We start from the raw sequence: 18,818 nt of genomic DNA, 5'->3' as shown, positions 1-18,818 counted from the left end.
AATTTCAGATCATAAAAATCAGAGTGCAAAGGCGCCATATACTGTGAACACTTTGCAGGGACATTTCCTTTGCGTGCTGTCTCAGAGTAACTCTTCAGGTCTGAGCAAAGCTGCAAGGAGGAAAGAAAAAAAAAAAAAAAAGTGGGGGGGGTGGTTGGTATCTTCCAGATCAATCTTCAAAAGCTCCTTTATTATTATGGAATGAAAAGTCTTTTGACAAGGGCTGCATAAATATAGCTCTATACTGTATACTACAGGGATTCTTTAGGCTTCTTCCTGTCAAGATCAAGCTAAGCCTTGCTCTTACCACCTAACTGCAGCGATAATGAGTGGGAAGACACAAGTTGAATCATTAGGGAAGTTTGGAACTCTTGTTAAGATTGTATATATTCAGATTATTATTATTTATTTATTTATTTCTTATTACTTCGGACTGTGTCACTGCTTGGTGTTGCCTATGACTAAGTCCACTCTCTCAGAGTACCCTAATTATGGTGGAGATTACAGGAAGTTATTTCAAGTTAGCATCAGTGCTATCTTCTCATAGATGTAGAATTCATAATAAGGGTGACTAAGAGGTTTGTTCCGTTTGGATTTGATATGAACTCGACTTCACTCTCCCTTTAGACAGTTGCTGCCTCGGCTCTTAAGGATGGAGTTGTGTGGCTATTCATCAAAATTTTTTCTGGACTGCTCTGCTTTATTAAATCATTATTAAATACTGAAGACTGACAGGGAAAACTCATCGCAGAGAGAAAGACTGAAATAACACACAAGCAATTGCTCCATCGTTGGAGTGCTTTTTAGCTCTGGAAAACAGTAAATCGGAAATACAGTTCGACTAAAGCTGTTATCCTCGTTTATCATTTGAAATAATTCCATAGAGCTATTGCGCAGTTTCAGTATTTGACAGATACTGTCAGGTAGATCAATAGTTAGAAAGAACATGATCTTCCAATGTAAAAGTAAATTTTCATAAATAGCTGAAATACACAAAAACAAGATTTGTTAAGAAGCACTTATTATTTTGAAGATTATATGAAAATTTAACAGGAGATAATGAGGGTTTTTTTGGTGGGGGCTCATTGGTTTCATTTTCATCTCATTGTGCACTAACTATTTATCATGGCAACAATACAGAACACTTCTGGAACAGTCTTTCCTTTTAATTCAATTCCAGGTGAAGTTACTGTAAATATATAATCTAATTTAATGCATGTTGCTTTTGAAAAAGGAAAGCAGCTGATATATTTCCAGTGGATAGCTGCTGCCTTCAAACAGGCAAAGACCCACCTCTGAAGGTCTGCTTCCACTACCTGGGTGATCACGAGAAAAAAGTAATTACTTTCATTATTTCAGTGGTGTTTCTGCTTTACCGAGTAGGGCACAGTGGAAAATGATTGGACAGACATGAGCATAATGGAAAAAAAAAAAAAAAAAAATCTATTAATTTGGTTCACATTATTCCAGCATTTTCTTTGTTTTCACAGCATAAAATGTGATCTGCTGCGCTGCCACGGTAAAGTTTTCTTTTGCCATTATTATTTATCATGCGTTTTCAAAGCGCGCTTCAGTGTTCTTGCCCTATTGCAGTGTATATTTATTTAATCAACCAAGAAAGCAGTAACTGGCAAAATGTATGGCCAAATGTAACGTGATTTGCTTATCTCTGGGACATCCCTTCCATCGTCAATCATCTGGCATTTTAAACGTTGGACCTGTGCCAAATTTCACTATATATATTTAAAAAAAGAAGCTGTGTGCAGTGTATGATACATAAATAGAGGCCACAAAACAATGACGCATTACAGCCATAACATCACGATTAAATTTCACAGAATTTTTTTTTTCCTCTCCCAAGCCTTATTTGCATGGAGTTTTTGCAGCACTTATCAATAGAAACGGACAGAGGAACAGCCATATCCATACAGAAGGAATTTAAAAAGTGAAAGTATGGAAATGCTATATAATGGAAATTACGCAGTGTTTGCGTGATTGCTGCAGCCCACAGCTGCCAAACAAACCACTTTTGCCGACCCCTTTACCCCACAGTGTCTTACATTGCATATTTCGAGACTGTGTGTGAATGCAAATGTCAGCTTTGCCTCTGGAGACCATAACTTGCCAAAAATCATCTCACGTCCGTGCACCCTTTGCAGGACGAGAACAGCTCAAATTATCGGTGGCCATCTGACTCCCATCTGGGTCTGTTTGCACTAATTCTTTACACCCGGCTAGCAGGGAACCCCTATGGTGCCCCTAATGCTTAAGTCCCTTGAAGGGAATATAATATTGTCAACATTTCAGAGAGCAGGAATGCCAACCACCAGTCAGACACCCCCTGGTATTTCCTTGAAAGCGTCCCTGGGGTTTGTTTGAAATTCAGAGCCTTAAAAAAAAAAAAAAAATTGGACATGCAATGCCAACACACAGACTTTGTAGAGCCTGCTTTAGGCAGTTTAGTCAACACATGTAACCTATAGAGCTGCAGGCCTATATGTGGGTTCAGAGCTCAGGTTGAGGCCCAGGTTGGAGGAGATCAGTTAGAAAAATAGCGGATGAGCAAAAGCTGAGCATATGGTCACAGTGACAGCAAAGTGAGTATTATATGTGCTGCACACTTAAAACTGAACAGATTTTTATTCCTTATTTCAGTTCTGAAAGTATTGTGAGAGTTAACCAGCTTTCAGCATAAATACATCTGAAACAAACAAAAAAAGGAAGTGTAACAATAATTTCGGTTTTACATCAGCCAACAAATATGGGAAGTCCAAGTCCCAGTGAAAATCCAGGATTGTTTAGATTTTGGGATACATATTTATTGTAGACTGACAAATTTTGAGAGTTTTATTCCAAAGCATTTATTTCAGCTTTGTGTGAAGCAGACTGTGCCTAATATGTCCTGTAGTGCCGCAGTCAATCTGCTGGTGCGTTATGGCCATGAAAGTGTTGTGTTGTGCCTAGGAAGCTGATACGCTGGTACGTAACCTCCGTGGGATTACTTGCAGAATACCCAAATAAGGCAAGAGCTCCCTATTTTGTCCATCTGACGTTCTCAGACATGAAGCGCAGTAACTTGAAGGGTCAGACAGCCTGCAGAGCTCTCCAGATTCTCGGAACAGTGGAAAAGTTGCTCAGCCACTCATGAAGTCTGCCTTTTATCTCTCTCTACTTGAGCTAATGTTTGGCGGGGGATGGGCTGTAGGAGGAGAAAGCCATTAGGAGGAAGTGGTCGGAAGAAAAAAAAAAAAAAAAAAAAAAAAAGAGGTGGTGGGAGTGACGGGGGCCGTGGCTTTTAAGAAACCATTTTATAAACGTAGAGAGGACATGGTGCAATAACTGAACGGGGTGATGGGGGAGTGAGAGGAAGAGATGGCTGAAAACGAGCCATTTCATTACTGTAGATACATGCGATAGTTGAAGCAATGGAAGTTATTCAGTCTCGCCAGCGTAAAATAGAGTGATGGATGTTCACTTCTCAACACTGAGAAGAGAAATGGCTCCTTTACATTACAGGTTGCCTCGCGAACGCCATTGAAGTTATTCTTAAAAGTCTTGTACAATAAATAGAAACACTGGCTGGGTTCAGACTCGAAGGCTGGAATGTCCCTCACACAGGCAAGGGCCATGAAAAGACTGATTCACAGAGTCCAGTATAGAGCTCGCAGTGAACTCACAAACTCGGTGGGAGGTATATAAAGGCTTGAGTTCTACCAGCTTTTTTCATGTGATCTCACCGAGGGAATGACCGCAAACAAGCTGCTGTACTTTCATTTTATGCCTTTGTGTTGGCCAGGAATGAAAGCATAGCTTGTAGCAACAAACCCACACTGTTCTTTGCAGACAACTCTAGCTTCAACAACACATCCACCGTGGAACCAGGATACCCCCAAGCAATGCTCTGGAAAACCCCTACTGATAGCAATCTTCTATGTTCCAATAGGTTGGGGAGGAATGCATTACATGCAACAGAGTTAGAGTAATGTGATTACAAAAATGGCGAATGCAATATGCTCGATAAAAGTAAAGAGAGTGCAAAGCTTGATCAGGCAGGAGTGTCTTTGAAGAGAGGGGGTTATTTTGGCTGTGATACTGCAGGATAGTAAGAAAATATGGCCTCTGCACATTCTGAAATATTCTGCCATTTCCATGGAAACATGTGACATCAAATACAATAAAGAGTTAACTGTTGTTTGTCAGATTCAATATGCCAGGTTAAACTTTGCATAAACTACCCCCCTTTAAGAAAAAAAAAAAAAAAAAGCCTTTCTAATATCATGCTTGTAAACTGACATCTTTGTTTATACCCCCCGTCAATCTGATTAATTAGGAGCAGGCCACGTCTTGAGGCAGTGTCATGATTTACTTTTAATTAATGATTTACATACTGTAGGGGAAATGGAGGGGGTGCGGAGGAGAAGTGAGAGTGTCAGCACACTTGAAATATCCTCCGCTATTCAACCACTAATTGTGAGCGGAGGTGGTCTCTCACCTTTGCAGCGCCAATTTGCTCCTTCCGAAATTTTTCCAAGGGTGTAATTAAAACATCGTCAGCATTCTGAATCTGCAACGACACATAAAGACAAATAGACAGGACAGGCAGATGTCAGACTGAATGAAATATCATGTGATCGTGTGTGACTCACCGTAACCTTCTCAATCAAAGCGGCTCTAAAGGAGAAAAACATCATGAAACTCTAAATCTACAAGTCATTCAGCTGCATTGCAAGAGCTCCTGCTTTACAAGTGTGCCACAAAGTGTATGACACACAGGAAATTATAGCACTGAGAATTATCTGGCCTAAGTCAAATATGGATGCAAGTGGAGAATAGAGCAATCACATCCATTAATATCTCTTAAACCAGTGACAATGAACAATACACTGCTGCGAGGTGCTAAAATGAGCACAGCGGCGATACCGGATAGAGCACTCAACAATGGTCCTGCTAGATAGAAGAAAATGAAGCCTTTTTATGTGCGCTGTGAAGCACCAGCATTGTCAAACCTCGCTGAAATATGACACAGCGCAGCAGATGAGGAAGCTTTACAACAGCAGGCCGTAATGCATTTAAATTTCTGAGGCATGTCTCCACATATTGGTGACCTCCCCTGCATCATGACCGAACTAAAAGGTCCCTCCAGACAGAAACAGATAAAGTGAGATATATTGTGCCAGTTACAGTCTCTACCCAATCCTTGCAGGTGAACATTTCGGAGAGGTGCTATTAAGGTGATCTTGAATTTCCTGCCGGATGGGCTTTCATTCTCCGAGATCAGATGACATCAGATTGGCAGGGGCAGCTCCACAGGAGGCGCTGTCACAGATGACACGGCTCTTAGGTTGATTTAAGATGTTATTCCGTTTGGTGAGTGTACGTGATAAACTAAGGCCTGGGCGCCATAACACAGCCATGATATCGGCACTAATTTAGAGATGCTGGCTCAGATGGACTATCAGCTCCCCGGCTACAGTCCTCTGAGCACACACTGTCTCGGGATAGAGTTTTTGTTTTGAACCATTAATCACAGCACATTTTCATTGTCCCAAAATAACCCTGTCAGCTCCATCAACCAACCAGAACGAGCGGCTTCAAAAGGAAGTTTCAATCACCCTCAGCCTGCAATTTTTCCCTCTCCTTTCACATGCAGCAGCGTGGCATGTTTTGAGCTTGTAGTATAAATTCATGGCTTTGTTGTAATAATGCACTTTAATTATACTGTGATATTGGTGCTAACTCAAATATAGACAGTTTCACCCTGGGAGCTATAATCTTGTTCAGATTGTGGGGGTCACACTGTATTACAGCGGATAATATTAGATGTCAGAAATGCCTGTTCTCTTTCTTTCACCATTTCAATATTTAATTGAGAATTACAAATGAGAATTCAGACATTATGTGTCATAAATCATTGTTCTGCACCATCATCGAGAGGTGAAAAGCTGCATAGTATTTGCGGATTACTCCAATTTACTGCAATTCTTCAACAACTTCAATAAGCAAAGTGAAAAGGGGCTGAAATTATGCTGTCTATGTTTCGTTGATAATTACAGACTGAATAGCCATTTGATGAATTGAAACGCAGTCAATATTGTGCCATTAATTACAGCCCTGGGACAGAAAAAATAACTCTTCCTTCCAAAACTCTTCACTGACACGTGGCTTGACTTCCTGTAGTAAGAAAAAAAAAAAAAAGATAATTATAGATGAGGTTGACAATTTGATGACATATAGTTTCACCAAAAAGGTGCATGCTTTATAGCTCAAGAATTTTTTTTAAAGATGATTAAAACAGAAAGAATATAATAATAATAATAATAATAATAATAATAATAATAATAATAATAATAATAATAATAATATGACATCCTTAAAGTAAAGAACTACTAATTCCACCAGTGCAATGTCTCAGCTTTATTTAACTGTATTCTACGCTTGAATGTCTGCCGACATCATCACTTCAAACAACAAAACCCCCTCAACAGTATTTCTCGCTCGACAGTTTAATCACAAGTGACAATACATTTAGAATATAGAGGACATTTGACGGTCATCACATCTAACTATTATAATCCTCTAGTCATATTGAAGCCATGATGTCCACTGTGTCAACAGCGAGAAAGTAAGTGTGGTAATGTCATTTCCTCTGACTTATCTCTTGCGCTTTCAGTCTAATTGAGCCTGTAGTATTACAGTGCCTTAAATGTAAATCCCTAATATCATTAGCTTTCTCTCACCTTTAGATAAACGGACAGGACAATTAAATATAGAGCGCTGTAAGCTTTTGAGTTTCTAATTTACAGATCTGATTTGTATCAAGGAAAAAAATATTGAACTTTTGTTTTCTTAAAATAGATAGCTCCTGTGGAATCATTGCTGGATGTAGCAGAGAACTGACTGTATAACATTTGAATGTCCTTTAGGCTTAAGGCTTGAGACAAGAAATGAGAACAAATACATGATCATTGTTTGAATCGTTTGATCATTGAGTTACAGGTGTGGTGCTGGTGGTACACATTAGAGCACAATACATCCAAAGCAATGCAGAACACAGAGGTTTTTATAAGCAAGTCAAGATTTAAAATGCTGAAGATTTCAAGTCAGTTTTGATGATTAATTTCCTAAAACCCGATTCAGATATTTCTACTTGACTCAATGGACTACTTTTAAACTGGCATTGTGCCGAATGCCCTCAGCAACAGCCTCTTTCAACAGGATTAAATTCATATGAGCGAACACAGTGTGATGCTTGAAAGGATGCAATAGTGCTAAGTAATTTCATTACAGGATAGGGGGAGGAATGTCAATGCGCTGTATTTCCCCTGCTGCTGCTTTTACTAGTCCAAATATCAAGTGGATCAAAAGTGTTGCTCTGAGGTTAATTTGGAGAGACAGATCAGAATGCCACCAAGACTGGGCCAAATTAAACTGTGCAGAGTGGACAAATTGAAATTTGCCTTTGACACCTGTCAGAAAAAGAAATGATGTTAGCTTGTTTAAATGTGAGCTTCTATTTGAAAACACCACTCGTTCTTCCCAATTCTGGCCCGGCTGTCGGCCCATAAAAACGTGCCCTGAAGGATATTACACCTTTTCCCCCTGCAGCTTTTCCAGCACACGCACATACATTCAGTCAGGCAATTTCTCTTTACAGTGTTCATACATAAGCATAAGTCCCATAGAAGGCGATAGATAACCATCCAACAGGTCACATCTTGTTAGTACAGCGCTCATCAAGTGTATCTCACTGGCTCATGAATTGTAGACCATGCAGTTTTATTCTGCAAATATTTATACAGTGTATTCTGTTACAGACCTACTGGGATGGCTTCAAATGCATATAGTGTACGTTGTATAGGTCATGTTCATTCCCAGGGAGCTGTTTGTGTATTTCTGTTCTTCCAATATAGTGTATGCTCGTGGGGTATAATCACTGCACCATTGTTCTGACTCACTGGTTACAGCATTATAGTCTGCAACTTGGCAGTAAATAACTTTTATAGGCTTTTTTGACCACTCTGTGTCCTCACAATGGAAAGCCACTTTAATACGTTGTATATGAATGCACACACAAACACACACACAGACACATACAAAACAGTCCTGCTGTATTTTGCTGGTCGGAGGGGTGTCATAAAAGCTCATCCACTGTGCTGCAGCATTGTTCAAAAAAATAAAAAGAATAATTCTCTTTTGCATTGAATATCTAGACAAACTTTAGGGTTCATGTAGAAAAGAAAGTTTTTTAAAAGAAGGCAACCAGACTTCGACAAGAAGGCGTTTTATTGGTCTAAGGCGATTGAGTAAAAGCCTCTGACAGAAACCCTTAAATGTTTAAATCAGATATAATTCAGGCTTTTGGCCAGAATTGATTTGTTTTAGAGTGCATTGGTTCGCACAAGTACATTGGGAGAATGAAAATATGATGAGCCCAGAAAATCGTCTAACCTGAGCAGAGACGAGTCTAGAATCCAAGTTTGGCTTTTAACAAGCTATCAATCAAAAATATTGCCAGTTTAATTCTAATGATTCTAAAAGCACTATTCACGAAATTCATCTGTTTAATATTAACCGAGAATTTTTCTCAGTAAACTTCTTTTGGACCAGAGAAGTCAGTATTGGTTTAACTGCGCATGCTGAAAGTGGCCTTCAGTCTGGGGAGTCATTAGATTTTCCTGTTAGGTTCTCATCTCGGTTTAGTGACGAGTATGAATGAAAGGCTAAAGCCTTTGAGCCTTTGAAATGCAGCTGATATGAATTTACATTTGTGTCAATTTACAAAGTGTAAAATCTGGCAGAAGGAAGCTGACAAATGCAGTGATACTGGTGGAGTGTCTGACTGTGATAACTTGCATGTGTTTTCATTTTACATGAAAAATATCGCCTGAGTGCCAGACATCTGCACTTCTTTGTCTTAAGTCGCATTACAGCTAATGATAGCCAGCAGCATCAAATAAAAACATCAGCGATGCTAACTCCAATAAGTACATATTGACAGCATCAGCAACCAAACAGAATTAGCCCAACTCATTAAAGTAGGTCTAAGCAAAGCCCCCACAAGCTAATGAATGTCTTAAATGCATAATAAACATTACTGCCGTCATCAGTGTGACAGAATAAAATGTCCCATTTCATGGCGACGTTATGATATGACCTTTATTAAAAGGGGGAGTGCCACAGCTGGGTGGTTCAGTCACTTCTCTCTGCAGATTGGTTTGGAGGGGAGTTGTGTGTTTTTGTGTAGGTGTATAGCAGTGTGGGGGTGGGGGAGGGGGGGGGGTAACAATCTTGTTGCAGGGCTAAATCTTTATGTGGTGCAGCACCAATACCTGCAGCAAGCTGAAAGTCATCCTCCCTAACTTTTATGAGGTATGAAATAAATAAATAAATAAATAGAAGATGAAAAAAAAAAAAAAGAAAAAGAAACCCACACCTTTTGAAGACAGTCGCACACCGCAGTGTGAAAGGAGATGTAACACATTTGCCCTCCACGTTTCATTGGAGAGTAAGCTGTTAAACAAGGATATGATCAGTCATTGAAAAGGAGCCAGTCGCTGGTTTGCTGATCCCATGAGGATTATCTGATGTTTGTTTTAAGTACAGTTTGGTTGCCTGTGATCTTTTGTAATGCTTGTTAATACCAGAGTTTGAGAGCTGCAGTGGAGTATTTTGTCTGTGTAGGCTTATCCTTATACACTTTACGTAAAAGGGGGCGTTTTCAAGTGCGTAGTCAGCAAACTGGCACTTTCTCATCGAAATAAAAAATTTAAATAATTAAGAATTATCACTTTGTGTGTCACTTTATCATTACTAACTATGGGGCGATGCCTTGGGGCGTTACTGTAACATTTGTATCACAGTGTATAACTTTAAAGGTCTAATACAGTATAATGCGACATTTCATTTTTTTCCCTGTAATTATAAACCAGGTTTCGGTTCTATATTAAGCCCGTGAAAGTATCAAAGCGCTTAGTTCAGAGAGAAGCACGGACAGCCTGGATTCAAAAACTGAGCTTTAAAACAAGTCACCAGGGGCCTCATTTAGAAAACTGTGTGCAGGATCGTTACTAAAAGTGTACGTGCACCCAAAAGCCATGGGTCAGAGTCATGATGAACGTATGTAGCCATTCCGACTTTTCTGCGCATGGTGCGCGCATTCTCCCGTGAAGTCTGTTTTTTATAGACCACAACCTCCCCGTTTATAAATGAGGCCCCAGGACTGTAACTTTATGATGTCACAACAAAGCAGTCAACACATCTAGCCATGCCCTGAGCCCCCACTAGTCTGTCTTGCAGTAACTGTTTTCTCTGGCCATTTACATGAAATATACTGCCTTTTTATTTGATGAATCTGGAAACGACCTGCCAATCAGAAGAGAAGATTAGATCTCCTACTTGGATCAGGTCACCGACCTGTAGTTATTCGAATTTCGCCATAAAAGAGATGTAAAACTACACTGAGACGTTTTTTGGGTAAACAACATATCTTACTGATAACAAATTCCTCGACTAAAACCCAGAACTCGAAATTGTGAAATGCGGGGCCTTTAATGGAAGGATTATCATATTTATAAATGACTTGTTAAAAAAGATGTTGGTTTGACTATATTGTTTTGTAAACCTCTGCTTATGATTGTAACATAATAAAATGTGTGAATATGTGTTGCAAAGAAAAGTGAAGAGCATCGAAATTGAAGCCTGCAGGAGAAAATGACAGCTGGGTAATTTAAAACTAGTATTATTATTTAGTTGTGATACCTTTGTGTCAAAGTTTCTTGTCAGTCAGGTGTGTGAATGGGGCCAAATTATGTGTCGAGAGCCAGCTCAAAAGTAAAACCGTCCCCTGACAGCAGTCTCAGTGAAATGAGACTGTTGTAAACATTTAGCACAACAGGACTGCCATTGAAATTCAATTGGATCCTAAAAAATGAAGGTAGCTGTCAGTAAATTAGTGAAGATGGAAGGTGGAGTTTACAGAGCACCCTGAGTGAGGGAGATAATTTGTCTCCTGAAGTAATATAGATATTTAAGTGCCACATTTCATGTTTTAATTAATGTGTGCTCGGCCGAACCTTCAGGATGATGTATCCGATAATTACGTTTCTTGCTATGGAGACGTATTTCAGCAAGGCTGACTCTGTGGGATCCAGTCCATCCTTGGCCTCCCAGACAAGCAGCAGGAAATACATTATGTAAGCAAACAGCTCTTCTGGCAACTGTGTAAATGCCGTCTTTGCTCTCCACACTGTCGTCAGCATCAGGAGAAAAAACGATTTCCATCAGCGTAATCTAATGTGACCTTCCTTTACACGAGCGTCACATGACAAGCACAAAGCAGAACGACAGTGAAAGCGGCACGGAGGAAGCGGGATCGCTTTAAAACTGTGACATTTGTCTGCTGTGTTGTGGTTTGTTCTCCTGGTTTGTCTTGGCCGACACGTAATCTGGACACACAAAGAGTGACACTGAGTCGATATGCCTTGCCTCTTTGGAATGAAGTTAGGTTTTTGTGTTTTTTTTCCATTCCTCCAGGAAGTCTGTAGAGTAAAAAAAATTTTTCATTGCCCGGGGGGCTGATCAATTTTAAACAAATCTTTGTTGACGTGAAGTGAAAAGTGTTACCAATGAACTTGCACACAATTATTACCTTTTGAAAATGAAACAAACACTCGTTCCATGACAGCAACAACAACAAAAAAAAAAAGTTCATTTTAAGGCTACACAGCAATATCCTGGCTCATTTTAGTTACAAAGGTGGGGATGGTGTGAACGGGTAGCACAACGCTCTGATACGGTTCGCTCCAAGTACTTTTTCAGCCTTTCATTAAACAAGCCACCATCAATGCTGCCGAGAACAATGACTGCCTTTATTTCACGCTGTTGTTTCAGGGTCAGTGGGACATTCCTCAGTTCACAGGCTGCCACACAAAGTACCCACAGAGCTGAGTTACTGTACTGTTAAATCCTGAAAACTAGTCAGCGGCAGCACATGCCTCACCCCCGACACGGACACACTTTGTACCATTTGGTTTCGATTCTGCGGCAGAGACAAATTATACGTAATTGTATGTGTTTAAAGACAGTTGAAGAAAATGTGAAACAAATAAAATCTCAACATGGGAAATAAATGCTCAACAGTGCTACAAATCAGCACTTAGGAGACCAGAGAGAGCTTTTGTTGTTCGTCTCACAGAACAACGGGAAAAGAAGTAAATTACAGCACGTATCAAGCACTTATTACTGAGAGAAGAATAACGATGCTAGACCCGAGCTGTCTCAGATCTGAGAGGTGTCGTGCTTTACGACAGAAATTTTCCAATTTCAAAGTTCAAACCAGGAAAAATAAGACCCTAAACAGTGACTTCATTTCATTCAAATTTATTATAATCATTAATGAGGCGATAAAGGATTCAACACAAAGTATGAAATATGAAATATTTTTTTCTCCATCCATCACACACGGGTTAGAGCCTTGAACAAATTTAAGATGTTTATTTGCATTTACAAATGACTATTGAACTTGCAGTAGGGATGAGCTATGCGAGGCGCTCTGCACAAATCTGTTTCTAAATGAGAATCTGACTGCAAACATTCAGCGAAATCAGCAGCAGGCTATTTAAAATACCAATGAACCAACAGTATACATGAAATTAGTGGCCACTGAATATGCTCTAAAATGTAAAAAATAAAAGACTCCCCTAATACATCTTCATGCTTTCACTTCTGTGGGTGAAAATAAATCTGCTTGTTCAGCGTTGATCGTTTACAACTCAGATTTCCATTCAGATGACGAAACTACATTGGATGTTTTTGTTCGCTTTCAGTGAGGAGAACATCAACAACAAGTGAGACAACAACAGGAAAACACAATCTGTTTAACTCTGCTGCCATGAAAGGCTCCCTCCCGGGGGGATATGATCATCACTCCAAAAAACCACAACATCAAGGCACTGCCCTTCCACTCCTAAATGCCATCCATGCTCAGCGGTGCTGAACCTCCTCAAACCATGCAGAACTTTCACTCTTTTTATGCCGCTGAAAGGGTTATCAGCGGGGGAATTATTGTAGGAATCTTTCGCAAACGATAGAATTTGGGAAGTATTCACGTGGAATAACACACGGGTAGTTGGTTAGCCAATCGCAACGTGCACGAGCAAAGCAGATTTCAGGCTTGGCCTCCTGCCAAGCAAACAGACAATAAAGCGCTTCATGCTTGACAAGGCCTGCAGAAATTGGGCTACTGTTAAGAACCTCACCCACGCAGCATAAGCACCTTTGCTATACAGTATGCTAGTTAATGTTCCACAAAGGACATTGGGCTGGATTTGGAGACATACGGGTTTCCTCTCCCATCTGCTTTGAAATGTTCGTGTTTCACTCACTCTTATCGGTCTATTTTTAGTTCACAGATTCAGTCCAGATGTGAAATGGGAGGAGGAGGGGGAGTGTGGCTTATATTTCAGAAGCTGCCACTAAAAGTTTTCACCCACTCAATGTATGATAGGATACTTTCCTTGTTAGAAAGGATTTCATATACTGAGCATGGGATTGTTTGAGATGATGATGATTGAATTCTGCTTCCAACTTTCAAAAAGACATGAATCAAAAATATTCTGGTTCGCTGTACTTCCTCAACCAACAGGATACAAGCACTCCCGACAGCATGGACCTGGAGAGTTTTGTGCGTCTCTCTTTCGTAATGTGTTTGTGATTTGTTTATTACAAAACAAAAAGGTGTTCACCAAAAGCGTTCCAGCAACTAAGCCTTTTTTTGTAGCAACATCTGAGCCTGTGACAGACGGACACATTTTTTTTGTTGGTTTGGCACCTCTCTCCTTGGCAATCACACATACCTCATCTCTATATTGTAGTCTGCATGCCAGTCTTGATTATATCTCTGTGGCTCAGAAATGAGATGTGCCACGCGCTGCTTGGAAATGGCATGATATGTTGCACTGATTCGGCTGTCACGAACCAGCAAACAGAACGGGTAAAAATGGGAACGTCACTCAGAAATCCACTCTTCTGATCAGCTGACTGCATCTTTATCAAATCTAAAAGATACTTTGAGGAGACAAGCACAAGTCCTACAAAGGGCAGGATATTTTTTTTTCTTTTTCTTTTATTCCTCCTGATCTCCTTCATGTTAAATCAATGAATTATTTAACAGCTGTAGGAAAATATAGATGTTATATATCTGGCGGCATCAAATGGTCATTAGACGTTGAAAGAGGTTGGTGCTACAGTGATTTAATGACTGGTGTCAGAGTACAACACACTCACAATGGCTATGCATCTACTTTAAGAACTACTGAGCTGTATGATCTTAGTTTGACATTCCACAAAAAGAGCATCTTAAAGCAGACATTACTAACAAACAAACCTGTACAAACCTCCATGAATCGCAAGTGGTGCCACCAGCTGAAGCCACATCAGTTGAGATGTAATGCATTTATATTGTATTATGGATTCATTACTTTTGCTGTGCATGTTGTTATAAGCAAGTGTACAAACTATTTATTGCAGTGCTACAGCATCTCACAATGAAAATGGATGTAAACTGTCATCAGATAGTAGCTGCTGAGTGTTTGATGTGGTTGTGTATGTTATTAGGCAGACCATAATAGAACCAATGAGAACATGTACAATGCTTTTAGAATATGAATTAAATAAACGCTCTGGGTCCTTACAGAGGGGTCTGTCAGAGGCATAAGAAGCCTGTATTTCCGATAGATTACATCTGAATAACTCTATCCTCATTAAATTTCCATCAACAGGAAGCTATTACACTATTAGAAATCTGTTCAGTGAGTTTATTCCCATTAGAGATAATTTCATATATATGGTGGTAATTCCCAAAAGAACGGGGGGAGGGGCAGCAAAAACAACAAAAAAAAAAAAACTAACAAAAAAAAAAAAAAAATTATTTAGAAAGATTTTGTGTAAGTTATGGATTTAAAATAAATGACAATTTGCTGTGATATGGTTTTATATTAAAAAAATTGATGGTCAATCTCATTTCCAACCAGCCCCTCAACTTAACTTGCTATGATGCAAATGAGATCAACTTGTTTTTATTATTTGTTTTCAATTTTGAGTCTGTTTAATTGGTTTGGATTACATAAAATTTTTGATTAGTTCATTTCGACGTGGCAGCGCTGTGAAACTGTGAATGAGAGAGGGTTTTGGAGACAGACGTGCCTAGTGTTAAATTGTGAATTTGGAAAGTGGTTTAATAATTATTGAATATGTGTACACTGCACGTTTCTACAATTACAAACTTGAAAATGAGCACAACACCTACAGCAGCTTATTAATTCACAGATTAACACAACCAAGTAAGGTGAGTCATTAGCGATTTACAGTTCATTTGTAAGAGGAAATAAACAATAACTGCTAGCTTTCATGTGGAGAAAAAAACAAAACAAAACACCAGTGTATTCTTTGATAAAGACATCAAAAAGTTGGTTTAAGAGTACCCAGTTCACACATAACGCTAGTTACTTTGCTGGGACTTGTATCCCGGGAGATTCAAAATACGTGCAAATGGAAAATAAGCTTTACTTCAGGCTTTCACCAGTGTTACAATCAACCATTACCTCAAAGTGCAAGGATCAGAGGCGTCTCTCTGCACATTCCTGTGTTCTGAGGAGTCAGAAGACTGCTTGGTGAAGAAAAAGACTGAGCGAGGGTGTGTGTGTGTGTGTGTGTGATTTGAATTGATTTAGCACAGCTAAATGAAGTACTGCATCCTATAGCATCTGTGACTAGTCATATCTGCTTTGATTTGTTAAGTTTATTTCCATTACTATGCAGTCATGCATTTGGAAGTTGTTTTACACAGTTCCTTCTACTCAGCTGTGGCATTCTTTAATTTCTGTTATCCAGTTCAGCCGTGTCGCTGTTGTGATTTTGACTTGTTTCTTTGCACCCCCTGAAATTAGATTTCGGGGAGGTAAAAAATTTAAAAACACTGCTATCATTATGCATTCATCTCATTTCTGTGTTTCCATTTTCTTTGCATAAAAATGGCATTGTGGTTAGTGCTGTCACCCCACAATATCAAAATTGTGGGTTCAGTTCTCGGCCTGGTGCCTTTCTGTGTGGAGTTTCCCCCCATTGTCCAAATACCATGTTAAGTTTAATTGGTGACTCTAAATAGTCTGTAGGTCTGAGTGTGAGTGTGAGTGGTTGTTGGTCTCTGTCTGTCTCTGTGTGTTGGCCCTGTGATGGACTGGTGACCTGCTCAGGGTGACCCCGCCCCTCACCCAGAGTGAGCTGGGATTGGCCCCAGCACCCCCCACGACCTGGAAACAGATAAGCGGCCGAAGGTGAATGAATAAATGAATGGAATGGCCAGACCGGTTCACTAGGAGTAACACATCAGACCTTTACCATACACACGCAAGCAAAAAGATGTTTCTAAGTGTTGTGCAGCAGCAAGCAATCATCCTTGATCGTCCTCGACAACCATCAAATGACCATTGCTACACCAGAGAGACAATGTCACAACCATATGCCAGATCCTGGTTTGAAGCAACAGGGACAGTGAGAGCCAACCAGCTCTGTGTCACACTGATTCCACTGGCAACTTTGTCACATCCTGTTTCTGCATCCAGGATGAGTCTGTTAAACACAGAAATGTATGTTGTGTTTTCTGCTTTGACTCAACAGCCATTAAACCTTGTTAACACAATCCCTTTCACTCCCCAGACTGATATCCTTGCTGTAACCACCACAGCTCTATCCTGTAACTGAAATAAACAGAAGACAAAGTACTGGACTCTCTCCATACTTTGATGGGACCCATCGGAGTATTGCACTCCAACAGTGGCAGCCAATTGGATCTTTGCCACCATGGAGACAGTCATCTATAGCTGGTTAGGATTAAAGAACAGTAAGAGTTTGGTCACTTTTAGACACAAAAACAAGCTGTACTTGGTGGAATTAAGGCAAAAGTGCAGTGCATACATATATAACTGCTTATCCAGCAGTCACGTAAGGGCTGGAGCCGAGTTCAGCACACACTGGGCAATGGCATAAACCTTGGACAGGTCAGGCTAATAGACAGGCACAAGGAGAACACGCACACTCAAATCAGAAAGGCCCTGTGGCAGGGAATCAACTCTTTAGCGTATCACTGTGAGGCGACAGCTTTAACCGCTGCATCGCCATGCCACCGCAGAACAAATTTGTCTTGATACAATACTTCTAAATACATGTAAATACTGTGAGCTTCTTTCACAAAATCCCTTTTCCCTCCAACTCCGGCTCCATCAGGTTTAGGGCTAGCCTGGGGTCCTGCTCCTCAGGCTATCCTCCTGCTTCATATCTATAAGGTAACATGCACTATTTGCTATGTTTTAATGCTGGAGGCTATTCTCTCCAAGACCAGACTGACTTAAGGTGGTTGGAAATGAAGCAGAGTCAGGCAGCTCTGGCTTAGCATTGTTGTATGCATTTTGAATGCTTAAAAAGAAGACAAACACATAATCAATTTATGATAAAGACGATCATTGATTTCGAACGCAAATGCCATTTTCAACCTGGAGAATATTTGCTGAATTGGCCAGATGCAACTGGTTTAGTTATAACAGATTGACAGGGGTTATTACAGGTCATGCAGAATTTACAGAAGCTAAATTGTTACATTTATGGGAAAGCGGTCCAAGAACTGTGACCTTCACCTCTATGACAGTCGCTCCAAATCATTAATACGACAATATTCAAAGAAGCGGCATGACCCGCACAGATGTGACCCCCACATCACAATGGTGACACTTTTTATCATGAAATTCAGCTTCACTATGACTGCTCTTACTGAGATGTTAGATAAAACTCTAAAGTACAAGTCTGTCTCTAAAGCCTATACATGAATTCATTAGCCATCAGTCATTCAGTCTGTCACTACGTCTGCACAAAACAGAACACGTTCGGAACCCATTAGCCAAACAGAGGAAAAGTATGGCAATATGACATGACTGTTGTTCTTCATGTGAAAGATGCACAAGGTGAACTTCAAGAAGTTTCATCAGATGTTTCTCATACTGTTTGAATTACATTCAACTTGTCTTCAAAGTCCCGTCTCTGCACCGCACTCGAGTTGTTATTCCAAACTAAATTGTGTCAGTATCTAATATTAACCCCCTCTAGACAGGAAAAAAAAAGAAAAAAAAAAGCACCTCATCTGTAAAAAGTTGGTCGTCTGCTTCTTCACCGAGAACAGAATCCTAATGAAAATCTTACAGGTAGCTACAAAACCCAAGACTGCAGACTTGCACCTGGTTTCATTTGCATATCTGTCTTAAATCAGATGCAGCTGAAGAGTGTTGACTAAGCTAATTCCTGCCTTGAGGCATTTCTCACTACCACCCTCTAAAATATCTACTTTCAACAGAGGCACCCATTTTTTTTTTTTTTTGTTAGTTTTTTTCTTTTGCTTTTTATTTTTTCAGCACAAACAGAGCAACACAGTGATAACACTCTGAAAGTCAGGCGGTGAAGCGGAAAGCTGCTAAGCCAAAAAATAAATAAATAAATAAAGCTTTGACAGTTTTCCACAGGAAGTTGAAGAAACACACTTAAATAAAGTTAATGTAAGGAAATGCACACAAATCACAATGTACATGTATATTAAGTGGGCATTTCATGTTCAGCTGTACTACAAATATGCTGTCTATTGATTCTGCAACTTTGGAGTAATTCCAGCTTTGTTTTCTTTGAACAGAGCACCAGCATCTTACCACAGCTGAAAAAAAAAAATGGCTGGTATACAGATAAACTGGCAGATCCCAGAGGCTAGACACCTGGAAATTTCA

At 39.8% G+C, this 18,818-nt stretch overlaps 1 protein-coding gene across 7 annotated transcripts in view; it reads right to left on the bottom strand.

The window, feature by feature from the left end:
* The window catches only part of arhgap42b (Rho GTPase activating protein 42b), a 60,179-nt gene that overhangs the window by 19,095 nt on the left and 22,266 nt on the right, over positions 1 to 18,818 (bottom strand). For all 7 annotated transcript variants that reach the window (XM_029518321.1, XM_029518322.1, XM_029518320.1 and 4 more), the window contains one exon: positions 4,493 to 4,564. In XM_029518321.1, coding sequence (XP_029374181.1) covers positions 4,493 to 4,564 — 72 coding nt within the window. The remainder of the gene's footprint in view (positions 1 to 4,492; positions 4,565 to 18,818) is intronic.

Source organism: Echeneis naucrates, chromosome 13 (assembly GCF_900963305.1).
Source record: "Echeneis naucrates chromosome 13, fEcheNa1.1, whole genome shotgun sequence".
NCBI lineage: Eukaryota > Metazoa > Chordata > Actinopteri > Carangiformes > Echeneidae > Echeneis > Echeneis naucrates.
Note: the sequence above shows the minus strand (reverse complement) of the source record. Positions and strands in the feature narration are given on the sequence as shown.